This window comes from Hyalella azteca, unplaced genomic scaffold, assembly GCF_000764305.2.
Source record: "Hyalella azteca isolate HAZT.00-mixed unplaced genomic scaffold, Hazt_2.0.2 contig8377, whole genome shotgun sequence".
Lineage (NCBI taxonomy): Eukaryota > Metazoa > Arthropoda > Malacostraca > Amphipoda > Hyalellidae > Hyalella > Hyalella azteca.
Window position 1 is genome coordinate 28,842 of NW_025938472.1, and position 25,743 is coordinate 54,584.

The 25,743-nt window shown below is 39.3% G+C and overlaps 2 protein-coding genes and 1 long non-coding RNA gene across 5 annotated transcripts; 1 reads left to right on the forward strand and 2 right to left on the reverse strand.

Moving 5' to 3' along the window:
• The first annotated feature begins 218 nt into the window (after nt 1-218).
• LOC108669105 lies at nt 219-11,817 on the forward strand. The gene is made up of 11 exons (XM_018156394.1): nt 219-1,606; nt 1,930-2,059; nt 2,571-2,688; nt 3,652-3,721; nt 6,718-6,879; nt 7,538-7,679; nt 8,956-9,199; nt 9,448-9,686; nt 10,232-10,422; nt 10,846-10,887; nt 11,350-11,817. The coding sequence occupies exons 1-11, from the start codon at nt 326-328 to the stop codon at nt 11,815-11,817; spliced, it is 3,087 nt and encodes a 1,028-aa protein (XP_018011883.1). The 5' UTR covers nt 219-325.
• Nucleotides 11,818-12,771: 954 nt separating this feature from the next.
• Nucleotides 12,772-20,934, reverse strand: LOC108669106. Of its 3 annotated transcripts, none has more exons than XM_018156396.2 (8): nt 20,625-20,934; nt 20,008-20,099; nt 19,514-19,575; nt 18,752-18,917; nt 16,568-16,653; nt 15,761-15,962; nt 13,155-13,324; nt 12,772-12,890 (listed from the first exon to the last, which is right to left on the reverse strand). In XM_018156396.2, the coding sequence occupies exons 2-8, from the start codon at nt 20,075-20,077 to the stop codon at nt 12,837-12,839; spliced, it is 810 nt and encodes a 269-aa protein (XP_018011885.1). In that variant the 5' UTR covers nt 20,078-20,099; nt 20,625-20,934; the 3' UTR covers nt 12,772-12,836. The 3 variants fall into 3 exon arrangements, with proteins under 3 accessions (XP_018011885.1, XP_018011886.1, XP_018011884.1); XM_018156397.2 differs by having other exon boundaries at nt 20,008-20,118; XM_018156395.2 differs by having other exon boundaries at nt 20,008-20,934.
• Nucleotides 20,935-21,166: 232 nt separating this feature from the next.
• Nucleotides 21,167-23,838, reverse strand: LOC108669108. Its single transcript, XR_001930638.1, has 2 exons — nt 23,793-23,838; nt 21,167-21,268 (listed from the first exon to the last, which is right to left on the reverse strand). It is a non-coding gene; the product is annotated as an uncharacterized LOC108669108 (long non-coding RNA).
• Between the last annotated feature and the right edge of the window lie 1,905 nt (nt 23,839-25,743).

Genomic DNA, 25,743 nt, shown 5'->3' on the forward strand with positions numbered 1-25,743 from the left:
TATTAAAAAATCATCCCTTATTACCCAATTTGCAGTAGACTTGGAAAATAATAAGCAATTGGTTGCTGTCTTCAGCTGCAGCTTTACAATAGCTAGTTTTGTAATATTCTGATGCTATATATAAAGATATGATGAATAAATGTAAGAAACTTACACTCTATATATTTATATATACATTGATACTATACCGTACTTGTCTTTAATCATACAAAGTTTTCTAAATTTCAGGCATTCTGATCCTAGTTGAAAGATTTATTACAAAAAATTTCAATCTTCATTCTATTCATACTCATCATATGTTGCATATTCTATAAATTCCCAAGCTATGCTTCCAAATCATAGAAATTTGGATGACAATGTGCAGCCTTCTACCAAACCTGCTCCTTCTCTTGCCATCATTGGCATCAGCAAGCCAGGTTCCACTGGAACCCAAGACTCCTCTACTGAATCTGGACAACAAGCCTCACATCATCAATTGCAACAACTCTCCACAAGAGCTTCAGGAGTGTGTAAATCTCGAGTTGCAACAGCTTTACCAAACTCCGGCTGTGAACTTGGCCAAACAAGCTCTAATAAAACAGGAGATAGCACTCAGGATCTTTTTAAAATCATTGAAGAAGACAAAGTTGCAAGGAGGGCTGCACAAGTATCGAGCTCAAAGGGAGAGCAGAAAGAAAGCACGATTTACAATACTCATGGAGGTGTGTGCAGGTGCGCTAGCTGTCCTAGTGGCAATATTAATGATGGAAGTGATGCTCATGGAGGTGCTGATGGTGGACCAGCTTTTTTAGGTATGGTTGGAAGTCACTATTCAGTTTCAAATTGTGAAAGAGATGAGGAACAGAATTTTTCATCTTGTACCATTGTGTCATTACCTCCATTGTCCAATACTACAAACCTATCATCTGAAGGATTGTGTTCTAAAATTAGTAATTCCCTAAGTTCTCATTCTGGTCATCCTAGCTCAAGTTGCATTCCAAGCAGTTCAAATTACTGTAGTTCTGAAGCTAAGAAAATTAATGTTAACATAGATTTGAAGACCAATGATACTAATGATTTCAAATTGAACACCCCTGTGGCATCCTCCTTTATTACTAATTCTACTGGTCAAGCTCTCTCTGGCAGTTCTACAAGATCAAACTTGTTGGAGAGTAATCCTTCTATCAACATGCCTGAAACAAGCCCATTAGAAAATACATTTGGGATTGACACCTCATGTGGGACAGTTACAGATGGCTCAAGTAATCCTCCTCGTACATCAACCCTTGTCCAGCCACTAATATCTAGGCAGAATGGTCCACGCACATCAGAGCAAGGCACCAGTACTGACTTTCCTGAAGAAGCCACCTTCCAAAGTCCACCTTCTGTAGCAGGCAGCAGATTAAATGATGTGAATCAAGGCTCTCAACATGCAGCAACACAGCAGCCTGCAACTCCAGCACCTAATGGCAATGCTTTTCCCAATGCTCGTGTGACTGTTCCTCCAAACTTGAATCAGCTGCGAGGCAGAATGTTCCAATTACTCTTCCTAAGAGCATCAATTGCCTATGCTCGTTCAACCACTCCTTTCATCCGGAGGCTATTAGAGTTTGTTCTTCTTGCCAAGGTAATTTCATGGTTCTATTATTTTTAATACCTCTCGTTACAATTTTCAATAAATTTGTGTGAGAAACTTTTTCATTTCAAGTGTAATATGAAATAAAATTATTATTTGGAGCTTATGTGAGTTTTGCAAGTTATTTGTGTTTTAAGTTTGCATATTTCCAACAAAAAAGTTGTTTTTATTTAATTTATTCAACTGCAGATTTAAAAATACAAAATGGATAGGATTTTTACCTTTCATGATAATCTTTTGATTTCCTCTAAGCTTGTGTTCTGTACATACAGATTTATTTAATGAAATATATTGTATTCATTTGTTTGTTTCAGAGTTTGGGATGCCTCTTCCTCCTGATCCTGGTCCATGTTTACCTATGTAACCAGTCCCCTGCATGCCTCCCACCGGACACTCTGTGGGATAAGACTGGCATACTGCGTGTGGAGGTCATTTCTAATCCTGGTGTGTTCAAGTCTGAGATGTACCGGTATCTATTGGTAATTTTTTAAACCCCAAGAGATATATCTATTGGTAATTTTTTAAACCCCAAGTACCCGGTGTATTGCGTTCTTATTCGAATGATGTAATGTTTACCGACACAAGAATATGGAGGTTATTATCTTAGTTGTATGTTGAAATGATGCATTACTACTCCAAATAATTGTGGTCTGCAGGTGGAAATTTAGTCATGCAAGTTAAAATATATCTCGAGATTAATTTTACCTTTGTTAAAAAATACTTTGTTAGCTTTCCAAATACGTATGTGCACAATCAGCTACGGTATTGCCACATCCAGAATGCAGCAGATTTTTTTTCATGACATTTAATCTGGCAAAGATACGCTATTTTGTGCATTAGAAGTTAGGCACATGGCCAAACCTACCTTTTCAAAATTACTTTCAATTGTTATGATTCCACTATTTTTGCATGTATATATATATTAAATATTATTGACCCATATCATTTTATTCAGATCCTTCCTACACACTTGAGCACAGCTACCAGAAAGAAGAACTTCTTCATCGCAGGTACACCACGGAAGGCGGCTCAGTAATTTTTACTGCAATGGAAGACCTCAACAAAGTTTCTGAGTGAGTACACCAATCTTTATTTGACAATTATCAATTCTGTTCGAAAGGATAACCTAAAATAAGGTTTTGTATGATTTTCAATTTTAAATTCATTTCATTTTGCAGAATAATCATACCGTATTGAACAGTTCAGTGAAGTTTATGGTGCACTTTAAAAAGTTTTGTAAGTATCACTTTTTCTCATCTGTTCAACAATTCTTAAAATGCATTCGTGATACATGAAGAGTGAAAGCCCAGTCTGTCCAATGCATACCGGTATAGAAATTACCTTACCTGACAACTGCTGTTTGTCTTACATCTAGTCCATTTTACTATGGCCTACAAATTTTCAAAATTCTTTAGAGCGTGATCTATCAAGCACTCGAGAATTCTTGCAAATTCTTGCGATGTAGCAATTATTCGTTGATTTTTTATGAGTTGTTTAATTTTGTAAGTATTTATCTGGTAACTGTCAGAATTAAGTTGCATCTCTGCCTAAGTCAGAAATATGTTAACCTTAAAACTGAGGAGTTACTAATGACTTCAGTTATGTGCGTTAGTCGTTTCTAAACTAGGTAATTAAGCTGTAACTGCGGTACATGATACTGGATCTCCACCTAACTCTAATAATATGTTCAGTTCTCATATGCTCATTGACAGTAAAAAATTCAAGTATATGGGTTAACCTGTTTCTCAATTGGTTAATTAACCAATGACTGCCGCATTAACCAATAACTGCGACATTAACCAATAACTGCCACATTAACCAATAACTGCTACATCAGCCAATAACTGTCCCAATTGTTCAGAGTTTTTTATTACATAGAAGCTAAGTAGGAACAAGGTTCAATAAAACTGGTCTCAGCTTCTTATGGTTAGCTTAATATATACGTATGTTCAAAAATGGAATTCAACGTAAATGCTAAAGTTATTAAAAAATAACAGAAATATGTCGAAAATTATAGGTTTTATTTTCTTCAACAGCGCTGTGCTGCTTGATGATGCTGCGATGCCTGACTGGATGGTGCAGTCAACTTCCAAAACGTACACCGAGGTTAGTATATGTAGCGAACCTAGAAATTACGACTTTTAATAAATATATCCTTTTTCCTCTGACTTGGCAACACCGTTAGGAAGTTTACTTCGCGTTCTAGTTTGTCCCTTAGTATAGCCCAGCAGATCCACAACAGCAGGTTAGTTAAGATTTAGGTCTCTAAGATAGGTTTCTTTGTTTATATGCGTAACTGGTTATATTGTACTATTATTTTCCTCATCATGGTTACTTATATAACATACTTCTCGAACAGATTCTCACGTTGCCAAGGGTATTATAACTATTATTACTGTTATCATTTCTGTATTCCTTGCCGTATCAAATAAATTCACTTAATCCAGTTTGATTCATTTCCGATCTCGTAATTACCTCACTGTGCGGGTAACGTACGGCAGTTATCCCACAAGTACTTATCAGTACAGAGCTTATGATTTCATAGGGTCATCGAGATATAATCAGAAGTTCTGATAAAAGCAAGACTAAATTTTTTGTATTCTATCAAATGGATTCGCCTCCAATAATCATTTTCTTTTAAATATAAATTTTCTGTTATCTAATTTTTCTGGTGCAGCATGTTAATTGTTCTCTATGCAAGTTTTTTCTGGTTCTAAATTTTGTTAATATGAATATTTCGTAGATTTTCTGCGAGTGCTTAAACACTTAATCACACGTGTGTGTTGGACGCAGCTTGATGAAACTTGGTACACGTATTCATCAGGACCTACCGGTGATGTTTAGCTTGTGAAAATTATCTCAATTTCACCTTCATTCGTGAGCCATACGGAGAAACGGGCCGAAATTTGCAGCGACCAAGACATTTCTTTTAAGCTACTGTACATATTTGAACGAAACTTTAATATTCATTCCTAAACACCCAGCGGTGATGTTTAACTCGTGAAGCCGAAGTGGAACACAGTAATTTATTCATATGTTCTCCAATGGATTGACGTATTGCCGTATAACTTGCAAACGAAGGAGAAATTGAAAAAATTTTAACGAGCGAAAGATTACCACTAGGTCCTAATAAATGCGTGTAGAAAGTTACATTGAGTTCCTTCCGTTACTTTGGGAAATATTTCTTGGTCACTGCAAATTTGAAAACCGGCCTCAGAAATGCCAGTCTTTTCTCCGTATAGCCGTATATCTCGCAATTGAAGGCAAAACCGAAAAAATTGTCGCGAGATAAACATCTCCGCTGGTTGGTTAGGAATGTATATTCAAAATTTAGTTCAAACCTGTTCAGTAGTTTAGAAGAAATTTCTTGGCGCTGCAATTTCTGGCCCGTTTCGCCGTATGACTCACAAATGAAGGTGAAATTGAGATAATTTTTACGAGCTAAACATCACCGATCGGTCCTGATGAATACTTGTACCAAGTTTCATCGAGCTGCGTTCATTAGTATGAGAAATATTCCTTGGTCATTGAATTGGGAGATATTCCTTGGAGACCGGCCGCGAGTCCGGCCGTAAAATTGTCCGAGAAATCTGAGCGACTGAGCATCTTGTAGGTTAGTTCTAAATTCTTTTGTTAATAATCTGTCCAGATGTACAATAATGCTGAAAAATGATTATTTACCTTATCCGGCTTCAAAAATGTGCTGCATAATCATAGTCTAATTTAAATAGATAGGAAATCCTTGCTTGGAAACTTAACTAGTGAATGACCTAAAATGACTGATGGTAACTGAACTAGGTAAGATCTTGTTAGTTTGTTGCTTCTTTTAACTTAAATTTATTTTGTTTTAAAGCTACGGATTTTGTCTTCGATGTTCAGCTATGTGATTAATTATTTCTACAACTAAGATTCTTATTGTTGGCTGAAACAGTGGACATGCGTCCACTTCCAATTTGATTCATGAATATTACGTACCGCAAAAATATATCTACAAAAAAATCAGCTGAGCAAAAGGAGGTTGAGACAGCAGCGTGCAGTTTGCTAATACGAAATAAATGAACACTAAATATCACATTTACTTAAAAGTGAAAAGCAAGATTAATGGCTCAGTTAGCCCAATGGTGGATATGTCTTCTTGGATACTATGCTATTTGTGAGATTTGGCGCTGTTCAAGAGACCTCCTTTCAAAAATGTCAGATATCCATGGAAATGTATCAGGTAGTAGTCTACTGTTGGGTTATTGATATTTGAGTATTTTCCTACACTTCTGTTATGAAGTAATTCCTTAATTCACGAGAGTATATCAATCATTGCGGTACGGTGGGTGGGTTTGATCATGTTCATTCATAAAATGCAGTTGATGATTTTATTTGGAAGGAAAATATGTTATGCATTACTTTCGTTATAAAAGACAGAGCAAATTATAACTTAGAGCGAACGCGTTAGGATGTTCAAAACAGGTTTCTTTTCAACGAAAAGTCAGCCATTACTTTTGTTGCTCAAAACAGAGTGAATTAGTACGTACGGTATAATTTAGGCAGTTACTATTGCTACATAAAACAGATCGAATTTGAACGAACACGATAATCTGTTACTTTCGTTGCGTAAAAAGAGCGAGTTGGAACGAAGAAGTCAAGCCGTTACTTTCCTTACATAAAACAGAGAAAATCAGCGTGAACCGTAGGCCGTTTCTTTTACTACGTAAAAAAGATCGAATTAGAACCAACAGGTTAAATCGCTACTTCCATTAAATAAAACAGAACGAATGACTACAAACAAGCGAGGCTGTTACTTCCGTCATAAAACAGAGTGAATGAGAACTAATACGTTAGGCTGTTAACATCCATCGTCTCACTAAGGTCTAAACAGAACAAACACGTTAGAGTTTAGACCGTTACTTCCGTCACTATAAGCAGAGCGAGTTAGAACGAATACGTTACTCCGTTAACTTCCGTCACTCTAAGCAAAGTTAGAACGAACACGTTGAACCGTTACTTCCGTCATTATTGAAACGCTAGAATTATAACGAACCCGTTATGCCGTTACTTGTGTCACTAACGTAAGGAACATATTATACCGTCATTTTTGTTACTCCGAGCAGAGCGATAGCACTGGAGAAGACGAGGCGCCGGAGCGAGAGACGCTGAGCTGGTCAGAGCAAATGTCGGTGTCCGTGAAGGAGCTGAGTGGACCTTACGTGTCGCCCATCACCATCGGTCTCCTCAGTCTTTTTTACGACGTTCCGCTGTCGAGAGCTTTCTCGGTAATGCCGAGGGTTTCCTGCTTATTTATTTATGTTTTTTCTTGCACTTCATCATCGTTTATGCCCTGAATCCAATGACTGTCCCTGCGACCGGTCTGTTGATGCTTTTTCTTTGGCGCGTATTGTGTTTTGATGTCCAACAATCTTCATTGATTAACTCGTTCCTAAGCTTTCCAAATCTGGGTTTTACCACAACATACTTCTTATTTGTACATTTTTAAATGCTCAAATTGCGTGCGATGCTTGAAATAAGTATTCATGTTATCTAATATGTTATCCAGTTTCAAATTTCGTATAATGATGAACCATATAACATGTATATTCAGCATGGTATTTGCTATCATGAAATCATGCACGTTGTAACTCGTAGAATGCGACCACATATATACATTTCATAGTATTGTGGACTAAACAATGTAATATAGTGGCGAATCAGAAACACTTCTTTGCAACCTTCTTTTTTGATATAGCTACGAGTTGACCAGTAAAGTAACATGAATACCACTATTGTCATACGTACGGTAGATATTGAATAATATTTTGTACTTCACCTTGGAGTTTATATGAACTGTGTTCTAAATAATCTCTTCTTGTCCAATATGCCATGAAATCTTGTTATCCTGCTTGCCAAAAGTAATGCCAGATTTTTGTTGTGCAGCATGCGAGTGGCGTCGCCCCTGAAACTGAGGAAGAACCCGCCTCGTGCCCCGCCATCCAGCGCCGTAATCCCTTCCTGCCCCCCACCACCACCTGCCCCGCTACTCCTGGCTCGAAGACATCCAATGACGATGTTTATATCTGTGAGAAAAACTATGTATTATTACAGCATAGCTTTTACTTTTTCCGCCTCACACAATGACGATGTTTATATCTGTGAGAAAAACCATGTGCTTTTAAAGCATATCTTTTTCCACCTCACACAATGACGATGTTTATGTCTGTGAGAAAAACCATGTGCTTTTAAAGCATATCTTTTTCCATCTCATACAATGATGATGTTTATATCTGTGAGAAAAACCATGTACTTATACAGCATAGCTTTTCCACCTCACACAATGAATGTTTATATCTGTGAGAATAACCATCTATTATTATAATTCATAAGATAGAACAAGAAAGAGTTGTGAAATAAGAATAATTTTTTGAATGGATTTTAGTGAGTTTTCGTAAATCTAGCCATTTCGTATTAGATTCCAAGCTTGGTGACAAAATGTAAGTAAGGAAATTGATAAATTCATTGTGCAGTATTTTTTTAAATGCAAGATTAACTATAAAATTTGTCATAATACTTTCTCTTATTTCGGACATGAAATTGTTTCGTTAAATCTTTTATAAGATAGCCTGATATTTATATGTATCTGGTCAAATTACATTCGCAGCAGAGTGCTCAACTTGACTTGACTTGCAATGCACCATCAGTGCTCCTATCATTCCGGTGCTGCAAGCCACGCTACTGTTCTCTTGGTATCCTTAGTATTTGTTTGGGACATAGCAGTCCCAGGCCACGACGGATCGCCACCTCTGGATATAACGTAGTTGCGTTCTTAACCTTATAGTACTTGCAACCACGCAACTACTCCGTGTTGGTTGATTGCAGTCAATTTCTTAACCTTATAGTACTTGCAACCACGCAACTACACCGTGTTGGTTGATTGCAATCAATTTCTTAACCTTATAGTACTTGCAGCCGCACAACTACACCGTGTTGGTTGATTGCAGTCAAATTCTGAACCTTATAGTACTTGCAGCCATGTATGAGGTAGTAGAGTAACGTTCAGTTATACGTTACCACCCATGCCTTCAGTAGCATCACCAGTATTACCATAACTGCACTCTGAGGGTTGACTGCATTTAAATTATGAACCTTATTGAACTTGTAGCCAAGCGACTGCGATCTCTAGTGTTAATTAAGGAGCTGTACTATCAAAACTCGCTTATGGATACTTAGCTGCCGATTTCTCGTTCGTGATTGGTGAGTTAGCTTGAAAAGTCGTCAGTAATTGGCTGACAAAATTACTAACTCTTATTTGTATTTGATATTACGGCCGAAGTACTGCAGATCTCTCGTCATTGCAGACATCCCGGACGACGCGTTCATCATGGAATATGCGCTGGACTACGGACTCCTGCGTCTGTCAGGGTCCACAAGACGCCGGTTAGGTGCTCCTGTCACGCTAGTGGTGCTCGACCCCGAGACCAACCCCTGCTTTGGCGACAAGTTCTCCACCTTCCTTCTCTCCAACCTCGTTGGTTATGACGAACTTCTACTCGCTGCCGTTAAAAATCTTGCAGAGAACGATGGAGGAAAGGGGTACCTCAGGTAAATACAGTACGATCTAAACTTAATTAGGTACACTTAGCGAAAAATTTATCGTCCGTGATTGGTGGGCCGAGCTTGAAAGTTGTAATTGGTTGACGGCCTCGTAGCTATTTTTGAAAGTGAGACGTGAGCAGTGAGCGAAATAATGTATTTATTTTACTTGATGTGCACAGAAACGTCGTGTCGGACGAGAAAAATGTACTTACTATGCCCGCTGTGCACAGCACTAATATGCTCGATGTATACAGGAACGTGGTGACAGGCGAGCACTACCGCTTCGTGTCAACGTGGCTGGGTGGTACGAACTACTTGGGTGCTGGGCTTGTGATGCTCGTGTTCACGCTGTCTGAGTCGCTGCTGCTGCGGTACTCCCACCACCAGATCTTCCTTTTCATCGCCCATCTCTTCCAAATGACGGAGATCAACACTGCTGCCATGGCCACATTTCCTGCAGCTCCTATGCTCACCGTTATATTGGCTCTTGTGGGTGCGTTGATAGTCGTTATTTTGGCATTTGGTGCGTTGATAGTCATTAAATTGGCCCTTGTGGGTGCGTTAATAGTCGTTATACTGGCCCTTGTGGGTGCGTTGATGGCCATTATACTGGCCATTGTTGATGCGTTGATCGCCGTTATACAGGCCCTTATTGGTGCGTTGGCCGGCGTTCTTAGAGGCCTTTTTGGTGCGCTGATATCTTTTTTAGTGGCCCTTGTTGGTGCGTTAATCGCCGTTATACCTAATGGCTCTTGTCAGCGAGTTGATGGCCGTTATACTGGCTCTTGCTTCGAGTTGACGGCCGTTATACTGGCCCTTATGGTGCATAGGCCGACGTTTTACTGACCCTTATTGATCCGTTGATCACCGTTAAACCGGCTCCTGTTGGCATGCTAATCGTTGATGTAAGTTTGGTGACTTGTTCTTATCATCCGTCATTTATAGAATTACCCAAAAATTAATCTCTAAGAAATCGCTCATTTTTGCGCGACATCCATATCCAACGTAATTTTTTGTTTGCAATCCACTTTTCACCAGGGATGGAAGCGATCATGTCTGAGTTCTTCAAGGACACCACGACGTCATTCTACATCATCGTGATCGTGTGGGTGTGTGACCAGTACGAGACTCTCTGCTGCAACCAACCCGTCACTCGCAAACATTGGCTGCGCTTCTTCTACCTTTACCATTTCGCTTTCTATGCGTACCACTACAGGTTCAATGGACAGGTAAGTGTTTCAACCATTTGTCACTGTCATTTACTATGCGTACCACTACAGGTTCAATGGACAGGTAAGTGTTTCAAACATTTGTCACTGTCATTTCGCCTTCTATGCGTACCACTAAAGGTTCAATGGACAGGTAGGTGCTTCAACCATTTGTAACTATCATTTTGCCTTCTATGCGTACCACCACAGGTTCAATGGATAGGTAAGTTCTTCAACCAATTGCCACTATAACTTGATCATCTATTTCACAGAATAGTATGATGATCGGACATAATCATGAGAATAGGATTTTAATATGATGGTAAATGGAACACGCATTTGATTAAATAGCCTGTTGTTGTATAGATTGTTAGTATTCTTGAGCTGTGACATCAATGCCTGAACTGATTATAATCATTCTAAAAAGTTTTTGTTCTATTTCAGTATTCGTGGCTGGCGCTCATGACGTCATGGTTCTTCTTGCAGGTACGGAAATAAATCGCACTCGTTTTTTCAAAGCAGCTCAAAAGTTAGATTATTATAATCAGTGATCATGTCAACTTGATGATTTTAAATGGTGTTTGTAGAGTTATTATTGTCAACATTTATGTATATAATTATGGCATAAATAATTATACTGAATATATTTTTCAAGTCTAAAGGCTATAAGAAGAATGGCTATAAATTTGCAGTATTCTCTTTTTGGGTAGCAAAACATTCTTCACATTTGTCACCCGATCAAACGCGGGAAGTTCTCGTCTCTTCAGGAGTGTTGTGGATGGAGCCTTCATCGTGCGATGAAATTCTGTTCATTTTTATCCAGTATAATTTTTTCCTTCAAAAGCCAAGTTCGTTCTTTGTATGAGGTACAATGCTTTCTGCCGCGTGCCTGTTTTCATTCTGAGAATGCATTTATGTAGGATGAACTAATTATAAAATTATTTGCAGCACTCGATGCTGTACTTCTACCACCACTACGAACTGCCAGCAATGCTGCGATCAAGACCTCGCCCTCAGGTGGTCAGCACCATCTTGAGACGTGGTCCTGGTGATGGTAATGCTGCAGGTCGTGGCAACGCTGGCACCTCTACTGGTAATGCCGGCACCTCTACTGGCAATGCCGGCACCTCTACTGGCAATGCCGGCACCTCTACTGGCAATGCCGACACCTCTACTGGCACTGCCGGCACCTCTACTGGCAATGCCGGCACCTCTACTGGCAATGCCGGCACCTCTACTGGCAATGCCGGCACCTCTACTGGCAATGCCGGCACTTCTACTGGCAAAGCACCACCACTGCTGGCAACGCCGGCACCAGCACTGCTGACACTGCCGCTGCTGCCCCCGGTAGCGTTAACAATCCTGGTTTCAATTCTGCCCAATCTGTCGTCAACAATTCCGCTTATCAAAACGTGATTGCTCCTGACCAATCCGAGGCATCCTTCGCAACGCGCATTCCTGAAATGATATCATCGCTTCTTAATTCCGCTGCTGAGAATAGCACTTCAGTTTACACTCAAAGTCCGGCTGGGAATAATTCACAGCTCTTTCAAGCTGAAACTTCTTCTGATGGAGATTTTGATAGTCCTCAATTAAGAACGGATATGTCCGTTTCTGACCCAGGCAAAACTGACGCTACTAAACTCGCAACCATAGGCGATGAGGAAAATAATGGTAGTAGAAAAGATGCTTCACAGACTGTCCCAGGCGAGGCCAGATATGCTGGCATCAACAGTTCTGTTAATGCGGACACATCGTTGCATCCGACTGTACGTGTTGAAATGCGTAATTCTGGGAGATGAGGAATTTTGTAAAAATATCATCTAAGGCTTGTCTAGCTTTAGACTAGCTACATTGAATGTTTTAATGCTGCCGAATAGTAGTGATGAAAAAAAACACCCATTTATACCTGGTGCAGTCTTTCTTTTTCTTGCTTGACAGTTTGAGGTGTAATGTTGTACCTATACTAGTTATGAATTCAATTCTTTCAGCGTGATTGCAGTAGTCCAAATAGAACTTTTAAAGTCCGATGAACGCATCGAATATATATACTTCGGTTAGAGTCGAAGTTAATTGAAGTTGCTTGCACCTTGCGTTACTAGTACCTAGTAGACTTCAATAGATAGCTCGTGATAACCGAGGATTGATGAAAATATTAATTTCACCTTGCATTTAAAAATTAGGAGAAATTTAATTTAATGAAAAATATTCTGCTTAATTTCATACTTTAAAAGGTCAAGTAGAAAGTTTTATCTTTATTGATACCAGATTTGTGTATGCACTTGTTCATAAATTATGATACGTTTGTATACTTAGTAGCGATTCTGTGTATTATCGCTCTTTTAGTACGATGTTCAATGAAACGCGTAAGATTAGTAATCCTGTAATTCCCAGCACTCCTATATAAATGTATCTTGAAGCAGTGCTTCTTTCACCTAGAAAGGATCTTCACCGATGTCACTCTTGTGACACCCGCAGGTCGAACATCCCTGCAAAAATTTTGACCATCATTACATTTCCCAGATAAAATAATTTTCGTCTGTATTTTTTTGTTTAATCATCTAATTATAATATATAATATTGATACTTTCAGAAAAATATTTAAAAATTTGAACATGCAGAAATACGCTCCAGCTTTTACTCTGACTAGCTAACGACTCTTCAAGTGAGAGTAATTACCCACAGGTAACTGGGTGTACAACTGAGCCCAGTTACTCTGAGATAACCATCAGTTGGCAACTATGAGTAATTACCCAAAGATATCCGCCCGTGCAGCCGTTGAGGGCGCAGAGATCCCAGTCGTCCCTGAAGGGCGGGGAATTGATGCCGTTCCACACGTCGGTCGTTGGGTCCGTCATCCATGCGCTGCTGTTGTCAAAACGGACCAGGTTGCTCCACGTGTCCATGTGTTGGTCAACATCCGCTGGACAGTAGATAACAATATAGCTGAGCTTTCTAACCTCATCCCCCCCAACAGTTAAATAACCAGGATCATTTAGGTGTGGAAGGGAATATAATAGTAATGATTCACATTTGAAATATCATTCATCCAAGATATAGTTATAACTCGTTTCCTTGGTAGTTAAAATCTTGTTTAATTTATTTATCACAAGCTTTAGTTCCGCTATTTGATAAATGGCACGCTACTCACATGGGTATCAGTAGCCCTCATAGTAGCAGCTGGTACCGCATGAGCTACTGTCCGCCAGGTACTGTGTCACATCTCGCCTCGTGCAACAGGCGAACTCACCAGTCAAAACACTGGAACCTCCTCCGCTCACTATCCGGGAAGCTTAGCCGCACTCCACCTAACCAGCCAATCCAATTTGTTTAGACCCCCCTCGTCGCAGCGCAAGATCTCCTCCGCCTTCTGCAAACTATTCACCTCCATCGCTCCGCTCTCCCAAAACCCATCCACCCGCCGCCTTATGCGTCGAATTTGGGCTGAGCAACCCCTGGGCAGGGACTTCGCCCTCTTTCACCCCCAACATGGTGAAACTCGCCATCAGAGCCGCCAACAATTCTTTCGCTCGAGATCCGGATGGCCTCACGGTTCTCCACCTCAAACATCTTGGCCCACGTGGCCTCCTGTTTCTCACCCACATCTTTAATATCTCTGTCTCCACGGCCTCCATTCCATCTATATGGAAAAACTCAATAATTATCCCGTTACTAAAACCAGGCAAACCTGGTAACCAGGGCTCCTCATACCGCCCTATCTCCATCCTCTGTCCAGCGATCAAGATCCTGGAACGCCTACTACTCCCATATATCTCTGATTCTCTCGTCACGGTTTCTTCGCAACATGGCTTTAAACCTGGGCACTCGACAGTCACCGCCCTCCTCCCGCGCGCGCACCAGATTGCGACGGGTTTCAATTCACGCAGTCTCCCAGCACGTACAGTGGCAGCTGCGGTCGACCTATCGAAAGCTTTCGATAGTGTCGACCACCCTCTTCTCCTTAGCATGATCGCGACCTCAGACCTACATCATAATCTGGACCGCTGGCTGTGCTGTTAACTTAGAGGCAGGATGGCTCCCTGCCTCTATCTGAGAACACGATCCCCCTTCAAGTTTCTGGCATTAACTCAATTGAATTTTTTCCAATAGCACTGTTTAGCACGATCACATATTTTGATCGTGCAAATGTTGCACGATCAAGTAGTGGAGATATCACAAGTAGAACCATCATTCTATGCGTGTATAATCCGCGCTGTCGGATTATTGACAAAATTCTATCACAAGTCAAGGTGTTGCTGCTTACTAATAAATTAATAGTTTCCTATCGCTTCAGCAGACACTCTAAACTTGAGGGGAACTTCACTTACGACATCTCCGAGCAGGCGTACAGTTATATACGTTACTTATCTTCCCGCGCAAATGTTTTGATAATACCACCTCTAGAGTTACGTCATCAAGTCAGCACTTACGCCACTCGTAAGTCGATTTTGCTTACATACGAAGTTTTGATAATACGGCCCCTGGCCGGCACCAACTGGGGCTTCTCCAAGGAAGACATCATTGCCACTTACCGGACAATTACTCGCCCAATCTTCAATTATGCTGTCCCCATCTAGTACCCAGTCGCCTCACGCACCGCAATTGCAAGTCTCCAAATCATCCAAAACTCAGCCCTGAGATTAGCCCCAGGCTGTCTCAAGATGGCCCCAATCGCCCATCTCCACCACAGCACAGGCGTCCTCCCCCTGTCCGCCCACCTGGATCTGGCCTGTGCTCAATTTCTCGCCAGCGTTCTCCAGCCTACCCATACTTCTTTCCACATCGTCTCTGCTCCCATCCGGAGCTCGCCCCCATGAAAGCTTCAATCAAGACGAGATTCAGCCACCTTGTGGCGCCTTTCCTGGCAGACGGCATCATGCCCGACGGTGCCTATGGAGTAGCAAAACGCTCCCTCCGCAGGGAGATAGCCTCCCGTGTTGCGCGACTGCCGTTAACAACGCTGTCCTCACAACCCCACCACCACCGATTGCAGCATAAGAGGCCTCGCTCCCTCGCTCCCTCGCCCTTACAGCTCAGCGCTATCCCAGCTCCGCTCGGAATACTGCAGCTCCCTTGCGTCCTACACCACAGGGTCGGACGCTCCCTTAGCGCCGCTTGCCCGGAGTGCGGGGATCCCCTCGAATCCGTCCAGCACCTCTTCGTCTGCCCCTCCTTCCCATCGTCCCTCAGCGTCTCATCATTGTGGGACACCCCCGTGAAGGCGTCGGCGTTCCTAGCCACTCTCCCTGCTTTCGCCCATCTTCCCCCTCTTCCGGTGCCACCTTTCCGACCACCACCAGAGCCTTCGCCCACGCGAGCGTGACGTATGGCGCAAGAAACAACAACATGAGCTACTCACACGGGTTGCGATAGTCTTCATAGTAGCAGCAGGTCCCAGTACCACCATCGTCATGGTAGTAACCATGCTGGGTCTTGCCGACATAGGCGACAGGGTGCGTGTCGCTCACCAGCTCGTAGTGGCCAGGCACGCGCGTGTACCAGCCTTTCTTCTGGCTGAAGCGAACCTCGTGCAGGCGCTCGTCCAAGCTGTAGTCTCGGATCTAAGCAACTCGACGCGTAAATATCTTCATTTTTTATATAAATGAAGATATTTAAAAAAAGCGCTTAAAGTCGTTACGACGATATAAGAAGTAAGATAAAAATACGAATCTACCCGGGGAAAAACTATTCAACTATTCAAAATGAAAGGATGTCATCCAGTTAATAAATAATAGTTTTAAGTACAGCACGGCTCGTCCGATGGAAGTAGAACGCAATTCCTCCCTCCCCGTTCCCATAATTATGAAAGGCTCTACTCGAGTAAAGATCCGAATTTATGTATATCATGGTATTTATTAGCGTGCTTACATCTATTGGATGAGCAATGCAATTGTCGTTTTTATCCTCTTCTGAAACTTTCATTTGTGAGGGTTGAGCTTTGCTCTAAATAAAATGGAATATGAGTTTATGAGGACGAAAATAGTCTTACACACGCTAGTTGCAGAAAATTATCGGATCCGTTCTAAGAGCACTAAAGAACACCTGAATGGTCAAGATTGGTGTAGTTTATAAGCTTTAAGTGACAGAATACGGGAACAAACAGATTTAGGCAGAAAATAATGCAATAAACAGATTTAGGTATTGATGCAATAAATATTCATCACACCTTGACAACGAGGCTCTCGAACCAGGCGTCTCGCTCGCCGCTGCAGCAATCGCAGTCATGGTTGTAGCCGTAGAAGTTCCAGTAGGCTGAAATATTTGTTGAAATTGAACTTTACCAAATAAATGGTTAAATCACTTTTCTTAAAAATCAGACATCTCAATGTTCAAGTGCGAGCAAGATCAAAATAATCAATAGCATATTAGCACTGAATTTTGTCGAGCTACGGGCAATGTTAACAGGATAAATCAGTCTGAATACCAGCAATGATCATGAAATCAATTTGTCCGGAGTACCGGCATCGTTAACAGTATAATTTTATTCGAGTATCGTCAATTACCAACATGATAAATTTTCCCGAGAACCAGCCATGTAAACGACAAATTTTTTCAGCACCGACAATATAAGGAANCTAATGAATTTCTAGCGCCCCCCACAGACATACGCCTCTTTCTTGAAATTTAGTACGCTGCAATTTTAAAAGATAAAGGTTAATTTTAAGCACAAATGTTTATTTCACAATTCGAACCCATTTAGTGAACCAATATGTTTTTCCGCTGTTTTAACTGTTTCAGTACTAGAAACCTAGGACGTCTCGGGCGAATTTACGACCAGACTCGTGGCCGGTCTCGCAACCAATCTCCAAATTCAATTATTAAGTAATATCTACCAAACTAATGAACGCAGCTCTATGAAACGTGGAACACGTATTCATCAAAACCTAACGGTTATGTTTAGCTTGTAAATTTTTTTTAAATTTCACTTTCATTCGTGAGTTACGCGTAAAATTGCGAAACAGGCCGAAATTCGCAGTGATCAAAGAATTTTTTCCAAACTATTAAACAGAGTTGAACGAAAATTTGAATATACATTCCTAACTCCCAAACGGTGATCTTTTAGCTTATAAAATATTTTATGATTTTACCCTAATTTGCGAGTTTTTTTTTTCATTTCACCGTCATTCTTGATTTCACACCTCCTTGTATTCGGCCGGCATCGCCGGGTAATTTGTGACTTTAATTCGCGGCGATCAAGAAATTTCTTCTGAACTACTGAACAGATTTCTACGAAACTTTGAATATAAATACCCAATCTCTCAACGGTGATGTTTAGCTCGTGACAATTTTTCTATTTAGCTTTCGTTCGCGATTTATACAGATATAGGTGGAACGACCGGCTTTTCTGCCGGTCGGTTTAACCAAGAGCCTTATACGTATAGCCGTATAACTCGCAAACGAAGCAAAAAGAAAAAATTGTAAGCATCACCGTTGCTGAGGTTAAGGTATTTAAATACTAAGTTTCGTTCAAATCTGTTCGGTAGCTTGGACAAAATTTCTTGATTACTGCGAATTTAATCACTAAAGAAGGTGAAATAAAAAAAAATCGCGAACGTAGGCATAATCGAAATAATTTTCAGGAGCTAAATATTACCGTTCGGTAGTTAGGACTGTAAAATCAAAATTTCGTTAGAATTTGTTCAGTAGTTTAGACGAAATTACTAGATCACTGAATTTCGGCCCGCATTGCCATATAACTATGGCAAAAACAAACGCTGGCAAAATTCAAACAATTTTCACGAGCAAAACATTATCGTAAATTCCTAATGAATACGAGTACCAAGTTTCATCGAGTTAAGTTCAATAGTTTGAGACATGATTGATTTGATCATTGAATTTGAAAATTGGCCGTGAGACCGGCCGTTAATTTGTCCGAGACGTAAACGCAGGAGGTTAAAAAAACTGATCTAGGTGAAAAAAACCATCGCTGGGAGTCATGTGCTGCACGTGTTGTGTGTACAAATCGTCAAACAAACGTTCCAACTTCTGACATTGACTTCAGACTACCGCCCTCTTCTTCCCCAGAAATATTTCCACCGCCCCTAGGGAGCCGATATCGCCCACTTTGGGAACCACTGCACTAGTATAAGGTTGACCCATGAGATGCACGTTTTTTGCGGATGTAGTTTGTTGTTCTCCTGTGATATCACTGATCTCAGTGACGTCACGGGCACTGACCAATCACCAAAATGCGATCAACCAGTCAACCAATCCGTCGTGGGAATGAAGGAATTGTTTACGTTTTTTGAACTGAGTGACGTAACAAGAAAGCTGATCTGAAAGACGGATGTCCTCGTGGGTTAACCTTATATAGTTCAACCGTGATCAACAAGGAGCAAGAATTATTTACCGATGTGCAGATGATACCCGCACACTTCAGCATGCCAGTAAGTAGGCACGCTACCGGCCGCAACTGTGTCGTAGTCCAGGTTGCATAGTCGGTCAGTGTTGCCGGATTTGCGGGCTTCATAATACGACTCCGCTGACTGGGGGAAGCAGCGATCACCTGACCCCTCCTGCTCGCATGAGTCTTATGATGAGAGAATTGCATAAGCTTGGAAAAATATATAACTATTTATTGGAATACAACCGATTTATTTCAATAATGGTGGGAGTAAAACATTAAAGGCCACACGAAAAAAATAATTGTGTTATAATCAGAGCTCATTTCAACTACTCTAACCTCAGCTCATAGTGAAAATAGTAATTTTGAATTAACGGAAACTAAATCGATCACTTTATGAAAGGCCACCGACGCTTCGTATTGGTCTACCAGTAGCTGTTTGGATGATTGTAATTTGTAAGTATAATATCATGAAACCGATCCTAGAAATTCACCAGGTAACTACTACCCAGATTTTGTTGAGAGACACTAGCCAAGGAACCACCTCCATCAACGGTTTTAATTAGACGCGAAACGCAAACAAAATCGAGAACTGAGCTTACCTAGACTCAAACCTGTGTGACCGTGTCTAATTTCTCTCATCTCGGTAAAACTACAGCAGATGGTTTCCTAATTCGTTTCAATTGTCGGTGAAATAACTAAAAAATAATAAAATGCTATCTTACTCCAGTAATTTCGGAACCCAAAGAGACGGACGCCGAGGCTCACCACAGAATCGAAGCGCAGTCTCGGCGCATACTTGTAAGCGTAGTCTTGATATTGGCCAGCACCTACGTAACAGGACACAAGATAATAATTTCATCCAATACAATGAAATATTCGCAAAAGCTGGTACTTAGTTGCATAGAAAACTTAATTTTAGTGTCAATATCAATCGTCATTGTTGACAACTTGAGCATCTAAATACAGAATGGGTGGTTTCGGTAGATCCGTAATAATGTAATAAAATATAATTGATGCTTATTCTTGTAAAATCAAAGAATATACAGAACAAAGATAATATTCGTATTTTAAAGACACCAATTCTTTGGATGTAATAAAAGGCCGAAACTCAATGATTAAAAAAAATCATTTTAATCTCAGAACGGCATATACATTTGTTTCAGACAGACAACAGAGCAAAGGAAAGACGGGCAAACTTTCGTTTCTGCTCCTGAAATTGATACGGAGAAAGAGTGGCGAAGGAAAATCGATTGACTCACCAAAGCGAGCAATCAGTATAAGCAAGAGGAGCGCAGTTGCAGCAAATTGAATGTTCACATGGTTTTCCATGGCGAGCTCACTCCCATCCAACCTGACATTCAGAGGGAAAACTAGATTTGTTTTACTTTGAGGAATATCAGATATTTATAGCATGGCAACGAAGTTGCATCTAATCTTTAATTTTTTAGGAATACGCTTTGAGAGAAAAAATCTATATTTTAAAAAGCCATGGAAATTTTGACTACTTTAAGGCGGCAAAACCATTGATGAAACGCACTGCAGTAGCAGAATAAATGGCTTGCTCTTAGGGGGCATGCATAAATTTAAGCAAGACGTGAATCTTCCTGGTGCATAACTAAATCCACAAATCATTATACTCAAGTGTGGAACAACATGAAGCTAAATAAATTTTTATTCACTTTGGACTAGCACGTAGAGAATAAAAAAAAAATAAAACCATGAATGGACTATGGCTGCATCTGAATTGGCATTCCCAAGATTCGAATATCAAGATAATATTCAACGTGCAGCTCGTTATATATTTCAGAACTAAACGGTTTCGGACAGTAAACATTTCCCAAATTCCTTTACGAACCATCATTAACTAAAGCCTCACCTTGAACCAGAACGAGAAGAGTGGGCAACTACGAATTTTTATAGGAGCAAATTTCTGATAGCTTCTTATCGACATGCAACGCTTGTTGCGGTGAACTTTCCCATGATGGTGAGAGCGTCACTAGCGCACTTGTCAATTGCGATATTTCATATCTCGTCTCGTTTCTTTCAATAAAGTGATCCGAGAAACTCTATTGACTTGAGGAGAATATGATCACATGTTGCAAATTCAGGATCACACGGCATTGATAAATCTACATTGATTTTTGCAGACGAATTTTATTTTCATACAAAATTACCAGCATGGACGATTGAATTGAAATGAAAATCTGCGATTACAAATTTCAGTTCTATAAATAATATACTAGCACTGAACTAAAACATGTTAACAGCAGAGAAAGTGCGATAAAGTTTCAACACCCAAGGCAAAACTACCCATCATAATTTTCAAATATCTTTAAAAAATATTATTTGGAAATGCAAATTAGAAACCTCATGCATTCGGAAATTGTTAGGAAAATCTGTAGGAAGTAAAAAAATGGCTAGTTTTGTAATACTTTATTGGAAAATGTTGGGTTCAATTTACAAATTTCTATACCCGTGGAGATGCTGGCGGGGAGACAGTGTGCTCCGCTCTTCATTCTTCTGAAAATAAATACGAGCGCTAGATTAGTCATACGTAAAAGGAGGAGCTACATAGATTCATTGTCCATACAGAAAGCACAGGAACGAAAACGTAAAAAAGGCGATGATTTTATTCAAGAATATCGTTTAAGTGGAGTGGATCTGCAATCAGGGTTTAAAAAATTTCAGTAATGCACGGTCATCAGGCACTATATTTCAAAATGCATTAGGCACCCCATTTCCAGTATATCGCAAAAATGTGACATGCCCTTTGATCGCAAATATAGCAGCACCTGTAGTAGCAGTGCACTGGCAATCAAGTGATGACAAATAAGCCAATACTTAGAAGATAAATGCAGATGGAACTATATCGTAGAGATGTAGCATCCTTGCCGGCAATCATCCAAATTTTTTAAATTAATCTACTGAAGAAAAAGCTCATCTTCTGTGTCAACCTTGTCAGATAAATTTCCTCGTTGTCATGTCATCACCAGATCAGTATTCGAAAACAATAAACTCGATTCGCACCCATATTCTGATCCGGCCAATCCCGAACCTCTGTGAACTTTGAAATATTATAATTGAGCATTAGTTAGGTACCGATCTTTACAGAGCCTATTCGTCATTTTTTATCTGTTCTCATCCTTTCTCGTGTCTATTTATTTTTTGCTTGCTATTAAATGTAATGTGTCCTTAAAGTTTGTTTGAACCATATGCCCCGATTAACTGCTTTGAAGAATAATAAAAATGATATTAAAAATAACAAATGTTACTTGTCATAAAATAATAGAAACAATATTTTAGAGCTACATTCCACAGTAGGTTCCACAATATCCTTCTGGAATCATGGCAAGGGAAAAGATATGAGAAGATAAAAACTTATAAGGAATCAGGGTTCTGGCACTTTAATTTACATCGTCACCATGAGCCAGATTGAGCTGAGACAGTGTCATGATCTCAGAAAACTTAACAGATCAGATTTATTTGGTAATGTCAAGCCAAAGATTGCAACACAAAATTCACCAAATTTATTTTCACTAAGTACCCAGGTGTGCTCTGAACTGCATAGTTCATAGATGCAAGAACATGAGGATTCTTTCCCAATAGTATTCATTGTATTTTGAATCACTTTGAATCACTTGGCTCTAGAGATTAAACTAAATAAAAACGGGTATTAAAATCAATCCAATTTAAACTTTTTAAAGCTTAAATAATCTATATAAAACAAATACTTAGTGCAGTCATAAATGAGGTTTGAGGTGCAATTGTAGCCATTATAAATTAACTTATTTCAGACACTAATTGGAACCAAACTAGTAGTAATTTCAGAACTTTGCTAAATAAGATATTTATGAGGAAATACGGAAAAAATTTCAGTGATACAGGTTCGAGCTACTCACAAAACTATGCACAAAACAAATTTTTTCTGGGTTCTTAAGATGCAGTTGCTGGCAGATTGCATAAATTATCAACATTCAGCACTTACAGAAATAAGAACTCTACCACACTATGCACATCACGGCTTCAGGGAATAAACTTTCAGTGGTAAAAAATGAAACAATTACTAACAGCATATGCAACAATGAGAAGCAATTAATTAGGGGTAAACTGCCAAGTTGGTTGATGCAATGTTTATGATTATACAGACAAGTATGAAATGCACCTAAAAATAACATTCAGGTCTCATCTGAGTTACTCAAAGTGATATCTACAATGCACATCACTACTGGCATGTAGCCTCGAGGAAACAAATTAATGTGTTAATCGATATATGAAGCAAATGATTGGCACACAATTCAGGTCATAAGCAAGCTGAGAAATAACATAAAAAAATTTTTGAAATCATAAAAGAATAACAGTAATCCTAAAACGTGATATCAGAGTTAAATTACTGTAAACAAACATTTAGTTCACTCATAATCATGAAGAATATCATTACATAATCACACATCAAACAAATTGGTTCACTAATAATACTGAAGCATGTCATAAAATACTAACAATAAACCATTTGTTGACAAACAATCATTATAAAAATTTAAAAGCAAAGAAAATTTCACAAAAATGCATATTTTTATTTTAAACTTTTCGCAGTTCAGCTCTATTGTCAGTTTGCAGAATCTAGAATTCATATAAAAATCACATATTAATTCAATTGAAAGTCACAGAGCCAAAATTAAAATCTAAATTTCCAAATAAAGATATGAATTTTTGTGGAGTTTTCTTTGCTTATAAATTTTTAGTAAACTTGCAATTCAAGAAAACAAGTGACATCATGATCATTTTAATACAGTAATAAAATAATCACTAAGCAAACACATTATAGAAAAATAAATTTGAGAAACATCACGAAAAATTGCAGCAAAAACCAATTATATAGTTAACTAAAAATCCTGAGGCATGACATAAAATAATCAGAGAGCAAACCATTAATTGACAATTGATCATGAAATAATCACTGAACACAGCAGTAGTAGAACAAAGCCAGCAAAATTTGGCTGGTATTACATGCAAAACAGAACCATCCAATGGCATTACTTCTTACCTTTCAGGAATCATTGACATCAATCCTTGCTGATTTTAGGACTGGCCTAGATAATACCCCAATTCAGTTAGGTTTCAATCAAAATAATAACCTAGTTTCAACATTCATAAAGATAACGGCATTAACATTAAGCTTGAATAAATAAATATTATTAAACTTAATTCAATATATCATACAACAGAAAATTTCCCTGTAACCTACAAATCAATACTGCTCAATATTTAGCATACCTATATCTGAATACAAACAACCTTTCACCAAGACATTAGGATTGATTGCAAAAATGTGAATATTGATGTGAATAACACATACTATTGCAAAAATGTGAATGGAAAAAATAGCTTATATACAAGTTATGATCAACTTACTTATGACTTTGCCATCCTTCCAGTGCTTGACTTTGACTTGCTGGCCAGCCCTCTTGGCTGCCTCAGTGCGAGCTGGTTCCTTGAGAGCCGCCCTCAGAGTCCGAGCAGCAATGCTGCTGTACTGCACATAACTGCAGCACAAAATTATATGAAGTTTAGGATCTGCCACATCAATAGTAGCTAAGTATGGTCAAGAAATTAAATCCCACTTTTATGACTATAAGTTAACAAAATGACTACAAGGAGATATCAGATAAAAATATTGAATAACAGGCATCTGGGATGCTACCATGATGGGTTGTGGTACAAAATGAATTAGTTGGCTAGGTATAAATTAAATTACTAATAGCATGATCATTAAACCAAACATTATCCAAAAAATGTATGGTTTAAGCAAAACTTTAAATCATTATATCATCTTGTATAAAATGTAGTTTATGACAGGAAATGTTTGAAAATAATTGATGTGATATCAACTTTATTGAAAATATGCTTCCTTCTACATGAAGTCCATTAAAAAATTTTAAATCATTTATACCTGTCCTTTCACAGGCAAGCATAGAAATATGCAGAAATTTTAATATCTGGAGATACTACTAGAAAGCATAGAGAATTGTAAGAGAAATTTACTCATCTGGGTGTTAAAAAATTTTGCATGATGTCAGAGTAACTTGCAGATGAAAATTCTATGAAAAGCGACGACTACAGCAAAATTTTTGGAATTCATCATCAGATAAAAGTATTACATATCGATTGCATGTGATAGCATATAGTGATGGTGAGCTAGATAAGCTAGAAAAGGTACAGAATAGAGCGGCGAGATTAGCACTAGGGGCCCCCGGGTGGACTGCAGTGGCGGTTCTGAGGGGGACATGGGATGGAGTATCTTTAAGGAGAGAAGAATGAGATCAGTTTTGAGGTATAAAGTGAGACTGGAGCAAATGGACAATGAATGTTGGCATGAAAAATGTAAATGTGGAACATAAAGGTGAGCAAATGGGTAAGTAGATGTCGTACCCATTGCACGCTAAATGGACACAAGTGGATGTCATACCCAAGTTTACGAATGTTACGCTAAATGGACACAAGTGTGGTATGCACAAAGCATGGGTGCGTCAAGGGCCCGCTGGGCCATAGGATGAATGAGCGGTGACAGTACGGGGTGCAGTTGAGATAAAATGGGAGGACAAAGAGTAGAAAAGAAAAATAAATAGGTGAGTGAAAGACTGTGGGCTAAGGTGTGGAGGCAAGAATGGAGGGAAAGAACACTCTAAAACTGTATCAGATGAAAGCAATGCCAAAATATGAATGCATGAATGATGGTAGTAAAGATTGGGACCTCCTGTTTTGTTTTAGGGCAGGGGTGCTAGGTGTGAATGGATGTACAGTATTGTGCAAATTAGTTTGGACAATGGTTGAAATATCACAATCATTTGCCCCATTGAAGTTTTATTAAAAAAATATGCCAATGATACAAAATATGACATAATTAATAGGAGATATGACCTTTTGCTTTTACAAGCATTTGAGCACAAGTTGGCATTGATTTGACCAAATTTGAACACATTTTAGTCACTTGCTTG

What these genes read in the sequence shown, in the direction of transcription:
- LOC108669105 (XM_018156394.1), top strand. Translation starts at nt 326, where the DNA reads ATGCTTCCAAATCATAGAAATTTGGATGACAATGTGCAGCCTTCTACC. An exon ending in GGAGGTCATTTCTAATCCTG is followed by an intron (nt 2,060 to 2,570) that starts GTGTGTTCAAGT and finishes CATTTTATTCAG; the next exon opens with ATCCTTCCTACACACTTGAG. An exon ending in CAATGACGATGTTTATATCT is followed by an intron (nt 7,680 to 8,955) that starts GTGAGAAAAACT and finishes TCGTCATTGCAG; the next exon opens with ACATCCCGGACGACGCGTTC.
- LOC108669106 (XM_018156396.2), bottom strand. Translation starts at nt 20,077, where the DNA reads ATGGAAAACCATGTGAACATTCAATTTGCTGCAACTGCGCTCCTCTTG. An exon ending in GACTGCGCTTCGATTCTGTG is followed by an intron (nt 18,918 to 19,513) that starts GTGAGCCTCGGC and finishes TCATGCGAGCAG; the next exon opens with GAGGGGTCAGGTGATCGCTG. An exon ending in TCGAGAGCCTCGTTGTCAAG is followed by an intron (nt 15,963 to 16,567) that starts GTGTGATGAATA and finishes CGAGTTGCTTAG; the next exon opens with ATCCGAGACTACAGCTTGGA.